We start from the raw sequence: 14,556 nt of genomic DNA on the forward strand, positions 1-14,556 counted from the left end.
CTGGGATCAGTTATTATGGCCCATGTCCATATCTGACCAGGAATCAGTTATTGTGGGCAGGTGCACATCTGACCTGGGATCAGTTATTATGGCCCATGTCCACATCTGACCTGGGATCTGTTATTACGGGCAGGTGCACATCTGACCTGGGATCAGTTATTATGGTCCATGTCCACACCTGACCTGGAATCAGTTATTGTGGGCAGGTGCACATCTGACCTGGGATCAGTTATCATGGCCCATGTTTACATCTGACCTGGGATCAGTTATTGTGGGCAGGTGCACATCTGACCTGGGATCAGGTATTATGGCTCATGTCCACATCTGACCTGGGATCAGTTATCTGGCTCATGTCCACATCTGACCTGGGATCAGTTCTTTTGGGCAGGTGCACATCTGACCTGAGATCAGTTCTTGTGGGCAGGTGCACATCCGACCTGGGATCAGTTATTATGGTCCATGTCCACATCTGACCTGGGATCAGTTATTGTGGGCAGGAGAACAGCTGACCTGAGATCAGTTATTATGGCCCATGTCCACGTCTGACCTGGGATCGGTTATTATGGCTCATGTCCACATCTGACCTGGGATCAGTTATTATGGCCCATGTCCACATCTGACCTGGGATCAGTTATTATGGCCCATGTCCACATCTGACCTGGGATCAGTTATTATGGCCCATGTCCATATCTGACCAGGAATCAGTTATTGTGGGCAGGTGCACATCTGACCTGGGATCAGTTATTACGGGCAGGTGCACATCTGACCTGGGATCAGTTATTGTGGACAGGTGCACATCTGACCTGGGATCAGTTCTTGTGGACAGAAGAACAGCTGACCTGAGATCAGTTATTATGGCTCATGTCCACATCTGACCTGGGATCAGTTATTATGGCCCATGTCCACATCTGACCTGGGATCAGTTATTATGGCCCATGTCCATATCTGACCAGGAATCAGTTATTGTGGGCAGGTGCACATCTGACCTGGGATCAGTTATTACGGGCAGGTGCACATCTGACCTGGGATCAGTTATTGTGGACAGGTGCACATCTGACCTGGGATCAGTTCTTGTGGACAGAAGAACAGCTGACCTGAGATCAGTTATTATGGCTCATGTCCACATCTGACCTGGGATCAGTTATTATGGCCCATGTCCACATCTGACCTGGGATCAGTTATTGTGGACAGGTGCACATCTGACCTGGGATCAGTTCTTGTGGACAGAAGAACAGCTGACCTGAGATCAGTTATTATGGCTCATGTCCACATCTGACCTGGGATCAGTTATTATGGCCCATGTCCACATCTGACCTGGGATCAGTTATTACGGGCAGGTGCACATCTGACCTGGGATCAGTTATTGTGGACAGGTGCACATCTGACCTGGGATCAGTTCTTGTGGACAGAAGAACAGCTGACCTGAGATCAGTTATTATGGCTCATGTCCACATCTGACCTGGGATCAGTTATTATGGCCCATGTCCACATCTGACCTGGGATCAGTTATTATGGCCCATGTCCATATCTGACCAGGAATCAGTTATTGTGGGCAGGTGCACATCTGACCTGGGATCAGTTCTTGTGGACAGAAGAACAGCTGACCTGAGATCAGTTATTATGGCTCATGTCCACATCTGACCTGGGATTAGTTATTATGGTCCATGTCCACGTCTGACCTGGGATCGGTTATTATGGCTCATGTCCACATCTGACCTGGGATCAGTTATTATGGCCCATGTCCACATCTGACCTGGGATCAGTTATTATGGCCCATGTCCACATCTGACCTGGGATTAGTTATTATGGCCCATGTCCACATCTGACCTGGGATCAGTTATTATGGCCCACGTCCATATCTGACCAGGAATCAGTTATTGTGGGCAGGTGCACATCCGACCTGGGATCAGTTATTACGGGCAGGTGCACATCTGACCTGGGATCAGTTATTGTGGACAGGTGCACATCTGACCTGGGATCAGTTCTTGTGGACAGAAGAACAGCTGACCTGAGATCAGTTATTATGGCTCATGTCCACATCTGACCTGGGATCAGTTATTATGGCCCATGTCCACATCTGACCTGGGATCAGTTATTATGGCCCATGTCCACATCTGACCTGGGATCAGTTATTGTGGACAGGTGCACATCTGACCTGGGATCAGTTCTTGTGGACAGAAGAACAGCTGACCTGAGATCAGTTATTATGGCTCATGTCCACATCTGACCTGGGATCAGTTATTATGGCCCATGTCCACATCTGACCTGGGATCAGTTATTATGGCCCATGTCCATATCTGACCAGGAATCAGTTATTGTGGGCAGGTGCACATCTGACCTGGGATCAGTTCTTGTGGACAGAAGAACAGCTGACCTGAGATCAGTTATTATGGCTCATGTCCACATCTGACCTGGGATCACTTATTATGGCCCATGTCCACATCTGACCTGGGATAAGTTATTATGGCCCATGTCCACATCTGACCTGGGATCAGTTATTACGGGCAGGTGCACATCCGACCTGGGATCAGTTCTTGTGGGCAGGTGCACATCCGACCTGGGATCAGTTATTATGGTCCATGTCCACATCTGACCTGGGATCAGTTATTGTGGGCAGGAGAACAGCTGACCTGAGATCAGTTATTATGGCCCATGTCCACGTCTGACCTGGGATCAGTTATTATGGCTCATGTCCACATCTGACCTGGGATCAGTTATTATGGTCCATGTCCACGTCTGACCTGGGATCAGTTATTATGGCTCATGTCCACATCTGACCTGGGATCAGTTATTATGGTCCATGTCCACATCTGACCTGGGATCAGTTATTATGGCCCATGTCCACATCTGACCTGGGATCAGTTATTATGGCCCATGTCCACATCTGACCTGGGATTAGTTATTATGGCCCATGTCCACATCTGACCTGGGATCAGTTATTATGGCCCATGTCCACATCTGACCTGGGATCAGTTATTATGGCCCATGTCCACATCTGACCTGGGATCAGTTATTATGGCCCATGTCCACGTCTGACCTGGGATCAGTTATTATGGCCCATGTCCACGTCTGACCTGGGATCAGTTATTATGGCCCATGTCCACGTCTGACCTGGGATCAGTTATTATGGCCCATGTCCACGTCTGACCTGGGATTAGTTTTTATGGCCCATGTCCACGTCTGACCTGGGATTAGTTTTTATGGCCCATGTCCACGTCTGACCTGGGATCAGTTATTATGGCCCATGTCCACGTCTGACCTGGGATCAGTTATTATGGCCCATGTCCACATCTGACCTGGGATCAGTTATTATGGCCCATGTCCACATCTGACCTGGGATCAGTTATTATGGCCCATGTCCACATCTGACCTGGGATCAGTTATTATGGCCCATGTCCACATCTGACCTGGGATCAGTTATTATGGTCCATGTCCACATCTAACCTGGGATTAGTTATTATGGTCCATGTCCACGTCTGACCTGGGATTAGTTTTTATGGCCATGTCCACATCTGACCTGGGATCAGTTATTATGGTCCATGTCCACATCTGACCTGGGATCAGTTATTATGGCCCATGTCCACATCTGACCTGGGATTAGTTATTATGGTCCATGTCCACATCTGACCTGGGATTAGTTATTATGGCCATGTCCACATCTGACCTGGGATCAGTTATTATGGCCCATGTCCACATCTGACCTGGGATCAGTTCTTTTGGGCAGGTGCACATCTGACCTGAGATCAGTTCTTGTGGGCAGGTGCACATCCGACCTGGGATCAGTTATTATGGTCCATGTCCACATCTGACCTGGGATCAGTTATTGTGGGCAGGAGAACAGCTGACCTGAGATCAGTTATTATGGCCCATGTCCACATCTGACCTGGGATCAGTTCTTTTGGGCAGGTGCACATCTGACCTGAGATCAGTTCTTGTGGGCAGGTGCACATCCGACCTGGGATCAGTTATTATGGTCCATGTCCACATCTGACCTGGGATCAGTTATTGTGGGCAGGAGAACATCTGACCTGGGATCAGTTATTATGGCCCATGTCCACATCTGACCTGGGATCAGTTATTATGGCCCATGTCCACATCTGACCTGGGATCAGTTATTATGGCCCATGTCCACATCTGACCTGGGATCAGTTATTGTGGACAGGTGCACATCTGACCTGGGATCAGTTCTTGTGGACAGAAGAACAGCTGACCTGAGATCAGTTATTATGGCTCATGTCCACATCTGACCTGGGATCAGTTATTATGGCCCATGTCCACATCTGACCTGGGATCAGTTATTATGGCCCATGTCCATATCTGACCAGGAATCAGTTATTGTGGGCAGGTGCACATCTGACCTGGGATCAGTTCTTGTGGACAGAAGAACAGCTGACCTGAGATCAGTTATTATGGCTCATGTCCACATCTGACCTGGGATAAGTTATTATGGCCCATGTCCATATCTGACCTGGGATCAGTTATTATGGCCCATGTCCATATCTGACCTGGGATCAGTTATTATGGCTCATGTCCACATCTGACCTGGGATCAGTTATTATGGCCCATGTCCACATCTGACCTGGGATCAGTTATTATGGCCCATGTCCATATCTGACCAGGAATCAGTTATTGTGGGCAGGTGCACATCTGACCTGGGATCAGTTATTACGGCCCATGTCCACATCTGACCTGGGATCAGTTATTACGGGCAGGTGCACATCTGACCTGGGATCAGTTCTTGTGGGCAGGTGCACATCCGACCTGGGATCAGTTATTATGGTCCATGTCCACACCTGACCTGGAATCAGTTATTGTGGGCAGGTGCACATCTGACCTGGGATCAGTTATCATGGCCCATGTTTACATCTGACCTGGGATCAGTTATTGTGGGCAGGTGCACATCTGACCTGGGATCAGTTATCTGGCTCATGTCCACATCTGACCTGGGATCAGTTCTTTTGGGCAGGTGCACATCTGACCTGAGATCAGTTCTTGTGGGCAGGTGCACATCCGACCTGGGATCAGTTATTATGGTCCATGTCCACATCTGACCTGGGATCAGTTATTGTGGGCAGGAGAACAGCTGACCTGAGATCAGTTATTATGGCCCATGTCCACATCTGACCTGGGATTAGTTATTATGGTCCATGTCCACGTCTGACCTGGGATCAGTTATTATGGCTCATGTCCACATCTGACCTGGGATCAGTTATTATGGTCCATGTCCACATCTGACCTGGGATCAGTTATTATGGCCCATGTCCACATCTGACCTGGGATCAGTTATTATGGCCCATGTCCACATCTGACCTGGGATTAGTTATTATGGCCCATGTCCACATCTGACCTGGGATCAGTTATTATGGCCCATGTCCACATCTGACCTGGGATCAGTTATTATGGCCCATGTCCACATCTGACCTGGGATCAGTTATTATGGCCCATGTCCACGTCTGACCTGGGATCAGTTATTATGGCCCATGTCCACGTCTGACCTGGGATCAGTTATTATGGCCCATGTCCACGTCTGACCTGGGATTAGTTTTTATGGCCCATGTCCACGTCTGACCTGGGATTAGTTTTTATGGCCCATGTCCACGTCTGACCTGGGATCAGTTATTATGGCCCATGTCCACGTCTGACCTGGGATCAGTTATTATGGCCCATGTCCACATCTGACCTGGGATCAGTTATTATGGCCCATGTCCACATCTGACCTGGGATCAGTTATTATGGCCCATGTCCACATCTGACCTGGGATCAGTTATTATGGTCCATGTCCACATCTGACCTGGGATCAGTTATTATGGCCCATGTCCACATCTGACCTGGGATCAGTTATTATGGCCCATGTCCACATCTGACCTGGGATCAGTTATTATGGCCCATGTCCACATCTGACCTGGGATCAGTTATTGTGGGCAGGAGAACAGCTGACCTGAGATCAGTTATTATGGCCCATGTCCACATCTGACCTGGGATCAGTTATTATGGTCCATGTCCACATCTGACCTGGGATCAGTTCTTGTGGGCAGGTGCACATCCGACCTGGGATCAGTTATTATGGTCCATGTCCACATCTGACCTGGGATCAGTTATTGTGGGCAGGAGAACAGCTGACCTGAGATCAGTTATTATGGCCCATGTCCACATCTGACCTGGGATCAGTTATTATGGTCCATGTCCACATCTGACCTGGGATCAGTTATTATGGCCCATGTCCACATCTGACCTGGGATCAGTTATTATGGCCCATGTCCACATCTGACCTGGGATCAGTTATTATGGCCCATGTCCACATCTGACCTGGGATCAGTTATTATGGCCCATGTCCACATCTGACCTGGGATCAGTTATTATGGCCCATGTCCACATCTGACCTGGGATCAGTTATTATGGCCCATGTCCACGTCTGACCTGGGATCAGTTATTATGGCCCATGTCCACGTCTGACCTGGGATCAGTTATTATGGCCCATGTCCACGTCTGACCTGGGATCAGTTATTATGGCCCATGTCCACGTCTGACCTGGGATCAGTTTTTATGGCCCATGTCCACGTCTGACCTGGGATTAGTTTTTATGGCCCATGTCCACGTCTGACCTGGGATCAGTTATTATGGCCCATGTCCACGTCTGACCTGGGATCAGTTATTATGGCCCATGTCCACATCTGACCTGGGATCAGTTATTATGGCCCATGTCCACATCTGACCTGGGATCAGTTATTATGGCCCATGTCCACATCTGACCTGGGATCAGTTATTATGGCCCATGTCCACATCTGACCTGGGATCAGTTATTATGGTCCATGTCCACATCTAACCTGGGATTAGTTATTATGGTCCATGTCCACGTCTGACCTGGGATCAGTTATTATGGCCCATGTCCACATCTGACCTGGGATCAGTTATTATGGCCCATGTCCACATCTGACCTGGGATCAGTTATTATGGCCCATGTCCACATCTGACCTGGGATCAGTTATTATGGCCCATGTCCACATCTGACCTGGGATTAGTTATTATGGCCCATGTCCATATCTGACCAGGAATCAGTTATTGTGGGCAGGTGCACATCTGACCTGGGATCAGTTATCTGGCCCATGTCCACATCTGACCTGGGATCAGTTCTTTTGGGCAGGTGCACATCTGACCTGAGATCAGTTCTTGTGGGCAGGTGCACATCCGACCTGGGATCAGTTATTATGGTCCATGTCCACATCTGACCTGGGATCAGTTATCATGGCCCATGTCCACATCTGACCTGGGATCAGTTATTATGGTCCATGTCCACATCTGACCTGGGATCAGTTATTATGGTCCATGTCCACATCTAACCTGGGATCAGTTATTATGGCCCATGTCCACATCTGACCTGGGATCAGTTATTATGGCCCATGTCCACATCTGACCTGGGATCAGTTATTATGGTCCATGTCCACATCTGACCTGGGATCAGTTATTATGGTCCATGTCCACATCTGACCTGGGATCAGTTATTATGGCCCATGTCCACATCTGACCTGGGATCAGTTATTATGGCCCATGTCCACATCTGACCTGGGATCAGTTATTATGGTCCATGTCCACATCTGACCTGGGATCAGTTATTATGGCCCCTGTCCACATCTGACCTGGGATCAGTTATTATGGCCCATGTCCACATCTGACCTGGGATCAGTTATTATGGCCCATGTCCACATCTGACCTGGGATCAGTTATTATGGCCCATGTCCACATCTGACCTGGGATCAGTTATTATGGTCCATGTCCACATTTGACCTGGGATCAGTTATCATGGTCCATGTCCACATCTGACCTGGGATCAGTTATTATGGTCCATGTCCACATTTGACCTGGGATCAGTTATTATGGTCCATGTCCACATTTGACCTGGGATCAGTTATCATGGTCCATGTCCACATCTGACCTGGGATCAGTTATTATGGCCCCTGTCCACATCTGACCTGGGATCAGTTATTATGGCCCATGTCCACATCTGACCTGGGATCAGTTATTATGGTCCATGTCCACATCTGACCTGGGATCAGTTATTATGGTCCATGTCCACATCTGACCTGGGATCAGTTATTATGGTCCATGTCCACATCTGACCTGGGATCAGTTATTATGGACATGTCCACATTTGACTTGGAATCAGTTATTGTGGGCAGGTGAACATCAAATCCGCGGTCCGCCTGTTGAGGATCCCTGATGTAGAGTATGTGATACTGTAACATGTAGAGTATGTGATACTGTAACATGTAGAGTATGTGATACTGTAACATGTAGAGTATGTGATACTGTAACATGTAGAGTATGTGATACTGTAACATGTAGAGTATGTGATACTGTAACCACAATCATTTTCCGATAAAGTTTCAGAGGGTTGCAATTATGTGTCCTACTTACAAAGATGAACAGTAGTATCAAGTTCCATGGAAACTTCCTCCTGGCGGACAAGAGTGGGGACGAGAAAGCAGGATACAGGTTAGCCGTGTTAATATATATTTCTATTGATACAAGTTCGGAAGCGCTGGCGTCACACTCACCGTGGGCCCTTGCAGCACACCAGCACCAGGTGGGTGATGAAGTACACCCCACTAAAAACACACCAGGTATGAAATATTAGTCACAAATTGTTCCCGCCTGATATACAAAACCCCAAAACCGGTGAAGTTGGTAAATAAAAACAGAATACAATGATTTGCTAATCCTTTTCAACTTATATTGAACTGCACAGACTGATTAGCATTGTCTTGTTCCGAAACCTGTATGTACCTTTTCAGCAGATATGAAAGGGACCCGTGCCTTTGGGCACTAACACACCCCCATACCATCACAGATGCTGGTTTTCAACTTTGCGCCTAGAACAATCCGGATGGTTCTTATCCCCCAGTTTCCAAAAATGTGGACTCGTCAGACCACAGAACACTTTCCCACTTTGCATCAGTGCATCTTAGATGAGCTCATGCGGCGTTTCTGGGTGTTGTTGATAAATGGCTTTGCTTTGTATATTAGACTTTTAGCTGTAGCGACCAACTGTAGTTACTGACAGTGGTCTTCTGAAGGGTTCCTGAGCCCATGTGGTGATACCCTTTACAAACCTGATGTCTGTTTTTCATGCAGTACCGCCTGAGGGATCCGATGTCCGTAATACCATCGCTTACGTGGAGTGATTTCTCCAGATTCTCTGAACCTTTTAATGATATTACGGACCGTAGATGGTGGAATCCCTAAATTCCTTGCAATAACTCGTTGAGAAATGTTGATCTTAAACAAATTTCTCAGGCACAAAGCGGTGACCCTCGCCCCGTCCTTTGTTTGTCAAGGACTGAGCATTTCACGGAAGCTGCTTTTATACCCAATCATGGCACCCACTCGTTACCAATTAGCCCGTTCACCTGTGGGATGTTCCAAATAAGTGTTTGAGGAGCATTCCTCAACTTTCTCCGTCTTTTTTGCCACTTGTGCCAGATTTTTTTAAACAAGTTGCAGGCATCAAATTCTAAATGAGCTAATATTTGTAAAAATAACAATGTTTTCCAGTTCGAACGTTAAACATCTTGTCTTTGCAGTCTATTAAACTGAATATAGGATGAAAAGGATTTGCAAATCATTGACGAGCATTCCTCAACTTTCTCAGTCTGTTTTGCCACTTGTGCCATCTTTTTTGAAACATGCTGCAGGCATCAAATTCCAAATGAGCTAATATCTGCAAAAAATAACGTTTTCCATTTTGAATGTTAAATATCTTGTCTTTGCAGTCTATTTAATTGAATATAGGATGAGAAGGATTTGCAAATCATTGTTTGATGAGCATTCCTCGACTTTCTCAGTCTTTTTTGCCACTCGTGCCAGCTTTTTTGGAAACATGTTGCAGGCACCAAATTCCAAATGAGCTAATATTTGCAAAAAAAAAAAACTTTTCCATTTAAATATCTTGTCTTTGCAGTCTATTTAATTGAATATAGTATGAAAAGGATTAGCAAAATAAGTGTTTGATGAGCATTCCTCAACTTTCTCTGTCTTTTTTGCCACTTTTGCCAGCTTTTTTGAAACATGTTGCAGGCATCAAATTCCAAATGAGCTAAAATTTGCCAAAAATAACTAAGTTTTCCAGTTTGAACGTTAAATATCTTGTCTTTGCAGTCTATTAAACTGAATATAGAATGAAAAGAATTTGCAAATCATTGACGAGCATTCCTCAACTTTCTCAGTCTGTTTTGCCACTTGTGCCATCTTTTTTGAAACATGCTGCAGGCATCAAATTCCAAATGAGCTAATATCTGCAAAAAATAACGTTTTCCATTTTGAATGTTAAATATCTTGTCTTTGCAGTCTATTTAATTGAATATAGGATGAGAAGGATTTGCAAATCATTGTTTGACGAGCATTCCTCAACTTTCTCTGTCTTTTTTGCCACTTGTGCCAGCTTTTTTGAAACATGCGCAAGGCATCAAATTCTAAATGAGCTAATATTTGCAAAAAATAATTTTCCATTTAAATATCTTGTCTTTGCAGTCTATTTAATTGAATATAGTATGAAAAGGATTAGCAAAATAAGTGTTTGATGAGCATTCCTCAACTTTCTCTGTCTTTTTTGCCACTTTTGCCAGCTTTTTTGAAACATGTTGCAGGCATCAAATTCCAAATAGCTAATATCTGCAAAAAATAACAAAGTTTTGCAGTTTGAACGTTAAATATCTTGTCTTTGCAGGCTATTCAGCTGAATATAGGATGAAAATAATTTGCAAATCATTGACGAGCATTCCTTAAATTTCTCAGTCTTTTTTGCCACTTGTTCCAGATTTTTTTGAAACATGCTGCAAGCATCAAATTCCAATTGAGCTAATATTTGCAAAAAATAACAGTTTTCCAGTTAAATATCTTGTCTTTGCAGTCTATTTAATTGAATATAGGATGAGAAGGATTTGCAAATCATTGTTTGATGAGCATTCCTCAACTTTCTCAGTCTTTTTTGCCACTTGTGCCAGCTTTTTTGAAACATGCTGCAGGCATCAAGCTCCAAATGAGCAAATATTTGCAAAAAATAACAGCGTTTTCCAGTCCGAATGTTAAATATGTTGTTTGTGCAGTCTATTTAATTGAATATAGGCTGAAAAGGATTGGCAAATCATTGTTTGATGAGCATTCCTCAACTTTCTCAGTCTTTTTTGCCACTTGTGCCAGCTTTTTTGAAACATGCGCAAGGCATCAAATTCTAAATGAGCTAATATTTGCAAAAAATAATTTTCCATTCAAATATCTTATCTTTGCAGTCTATTTAATTGAATTTAGTATGAAAAGGATTAGCAAAATAAGTGTTTGATGAGCATTCCTCAACTTTCTCTGTCTTTTTTGCCACTTTTGCCAGCTTTTTTGAAACATGTTGCAGGCATCAAATTCCAAATGAGCTAATATCTGCAAAAAATAACAACGTTTTCCAGTTTGAACGTTAAATATCTTGTCTTTGCAGGCTATTCAGCTGAATATAGGATGAAAATAATTTGCAAATCATTGACGAGCATTCCTCAAATTTCTCAGTCTTTTTTGCCACTTGTTCAAGATTTTTTTGAAACATGCTGCAGGCATCAAATTCCAATTGAGCTAATATTTGCAAAAAAATAACAGTTTTTCAGGTAAATATCTTGTCTTTGCAGTCTATTTAATTGAATATAGGATGAGAAGGATTTGCAAATCATTGTTTGATGAGCATTCCTCGACTTTCTCAGTCTTTTTTGCCACTCGTGCCAGCTTTTTTGGAAACATGTTGCAGGCACCAAATTCCAAATGAGCTAATATTTGCAAAAAAAAAATGTTTTCCATTTAAATATCTTGTCTTTGCAGTCTATTTAATTGAATATAGGATGAGAAGGATTTGCAAATCATTGTTTGATGAGCATTCCTCGACTTTCTCAGTCTTTTTTGCCACTTGTGCCAGCATTTTTGAAACATTCTGCAGACATCAAGCTCCAAATGAGCTAATATTTGCAAAAAATAACTAAGTTTTCCAGTTCGAAAGTTAAATATCTTGTCTTTGCAGTCTATTCAATTGAATATAGGATGAAAATGATTTGCAAATCATTGTTTGATGAGCATTCCTCAACTTTCTCTGTCTTTTTTGCCACTTGTGCCAGCTTTTTTTAAACATGCTGCAGGCATCAAATTCCAAATGAGCTAATATTTGCAAAAAAAAAAAAGTTTTCCATTTAAATATCTTGTCTTTGCAGTCTATTTAATTGAATATAGGATGAGAAGGATTTGCAAATCATTGTTTGATGAGCATTCCTCGACTTTCTCAGTCTTTTTTGCCACTCGTGCCAGCTTTTTTGGAAACATGTTGCAGGCACCAAATTCCAAATGAGCTAATATTTGCAAAAAATAACAGTTTTCCAGTTAAATATCTTGCCTTTGCAGTCTATTTAATTGAATATAGAATGAAAAGGATTTGCAATTAAGTGTTTGATGAGCATTCCTTAACTTTCTCGGTCTTTTTTGCCACTTTTGCCAGCTTTTTTGAAACAAGTTGCAGGCACCAAATTCCAAATTAGCTAATATTTGCAAAAAAAAAAAAGTTTTCCATTTAAATATCTTGTCTTTGCAGTCTATTCAATTGAATATAGGATGAAAATGATTTGCAAATCATTGTTTGACGAGCATTCCTCAACTTTCTCGGTCTTTCTTGCCACTTGTGCCAGCTTTTTTGAAACATGCTGCAGGCATCAAATTCCAAATGAGCTAAAATTTGCAAAAAATAACTAATTTTTCCAGTTTGAATGTTAAATATCTTGTCTTTGCAGGCTATTCAATTGAATATAGGATGAAAAGGATTTGCAAATCATTGTTTGATGAGCATTCCTCAACTTTCTCGGTCTTTTTTGCCACTTGTGCCAGCTTTTTTGAAACATGCTGCAGGCATCAAGCTCCAAATGAGCTAATATTTGCAAAAAATAACAGCGTTTTCCAGTCCGAATGTTAAATATGTTGTTTGTGCAGTCTATTTAATTGAATATAGACTGAAAAGGATTTGCAAATCATTGTTTGATGAGCATTCCTCAACTTTCTCAGTCTTTTTTGCCACTTGTGTCAGCTTTTTGAAACATGTTGCAGACTCCAAATGAGCTAATATTTGTAAAAAATAACATTGTTTTCCAGTTTGAATGTTAAATATGTTGTTTGTGCAGTCTATTTAATTGAATATAGACTGAAAAGGATTGGCAAATCATTGTTTGATGAGCATTCCTCAACTTTCTCAGTCTTTTTTGCCACTTGTGTCAGCTTTTTGAAACAGGTTGCAGACTCCAAATGAGCTAATATTTGTAAAAAATAACATTGTTTTCCAGTTTGAATGTTAAATATGTTGTTTGTGCGGTCCATTTAATTGAATATAGGATGAAAAGGATTTGCAAATCATTGCAATCTGTTTTTATTTACCATTTACGTGCCAACTTCACTGGTTTTAGGTTTGTAAGACGTTTGGCAACTCACTATGACGCCCAGTAGATGGCTTGGTTGCGCTGTACAAAATATCGGACGGGTTTGCTGCGGGGAAAACGGACACAGTTAGGAAAGTTTGCGGACCAAAAAATACGAGGAAAACCCCCCCAAAAAAGATACTCACACGAAGGTGAACACGGCCACGATGGCGGTAGTGAACAGGAGCTGGGACGCCAAAATCAAATACACCTGGCAAGGCGGGAAGGGCACAGGGCAGGCGATTAAAATCATCGGGACCGTGCAATAAACGGAAGTCGTCGTCTTTTTTGGTTTTTTTTTCCCTTACCTTTCTGATGAAGGCGTGGCGAACGCTCAGATCGTCCCAGTCGCCTCCCCTGGCCGCAAACTCATGCTCGTCATCTGTGTGAATGACACCAGAGGGATTAAGTCAGCGTGTTAAAGTCTCGAGTAAGGTTGCAAAAATCCGGGGAATATTCAAAGTTGCAAACTTTCCATGGGAGTGAATGGGAATAAAGATCGAATGCAGCATGCAAGACCAAGGGTTTGGCAACCCAAAATGTTGAAAGAGCCATAATGGACCAAAAATACCAAAACAAATCTGTCTGCAGCCACAAAAAATTAAAGGCCATATTACATACAGATAGTGTGTCGTGAGATATCAATTTAATTAAAAGGACTTAAAGGCCTACAGAAATGAGATGTTCTTATTTAAACGGGGATAGCAGCTCCATTCTATGTGTCATACTTCATCATTTCGCCATATTGCCGTATTTTTGCTGAAAGGATTTAGTAGAGAACATCCACGATAAAGTGCCGATAAAAAAAGCCTTGCCTGTACCGGAAGTAGCAGACGATGTGCGCGTGACGTCACGGGTTGTGGAGCTCCTCACATCTGAACATTGTTTACAATCATGGCCACCAGCAGCGAGAGCGATTCGGACCGAGAAAGCGACGATTTCCCCATTAATTTGAGCGAGGATGAAAGATTCGTGGATGAGGATATTGAGAGTGAAGGACTAGAAAAAAAAAAAAGGCGATTGCAGTGAGAGCGATTCAGATGTTATTAGACACATTTACTAGGATAATTCTGGAAAA

General features: G+C 43.5%; 1 protein-coding gene across 1 annotated transcript in view; it reads right to left on the reverse strand.

The window, feature by feature from the left end:
* Positions 1-14,556, reverse strand: part of tmbim1a (transmembrane BAX inhibitor motif containing 1a) — a 46,263-nt gene that overhangs the window by 4,747 nt on the left and 26,960 nt on the right. The window contains exons 3-7 of the mRNA XM_061891015.1: positions 13,787-13,860; positions 13,625-13,689; positions 13,492-13,545; positions 8,553-8,603; positions 8,413-8,452 (exon numbers count right to left, since the gene is read on the reverse strand). Of these exons, the coding sequence (XP_061746999.1) occupies positions 8,413-8,452; positions 8,553-8,603; positions 13,492-13,545; positions 13,625-13,689; positions 13,787-13,860 (284 nt within the window). The remainder of the gene's footprint in view (positions 1-8,412; positions 8,453-8,552; positions 8,604-13,491; positions 13,546-13,624; positions 13,690-13,786; positions 13,861-14,556) is intronic.

Source organism: Nerophis ophidion, linkage group LG02 (genome assembly GCF_033978795.1).
Source record: "Nerophis ophidion isolate RoL-2023_Sa linkage group LG02, RoL_Noph_v1.0, whole genome shotgun sequence".
NCBI lineage: Eukaryota > Metazoa > Chordata > Actinopteri > Syngnathiformes > Syngnathidae > Nerophis > Nerophis ophidion.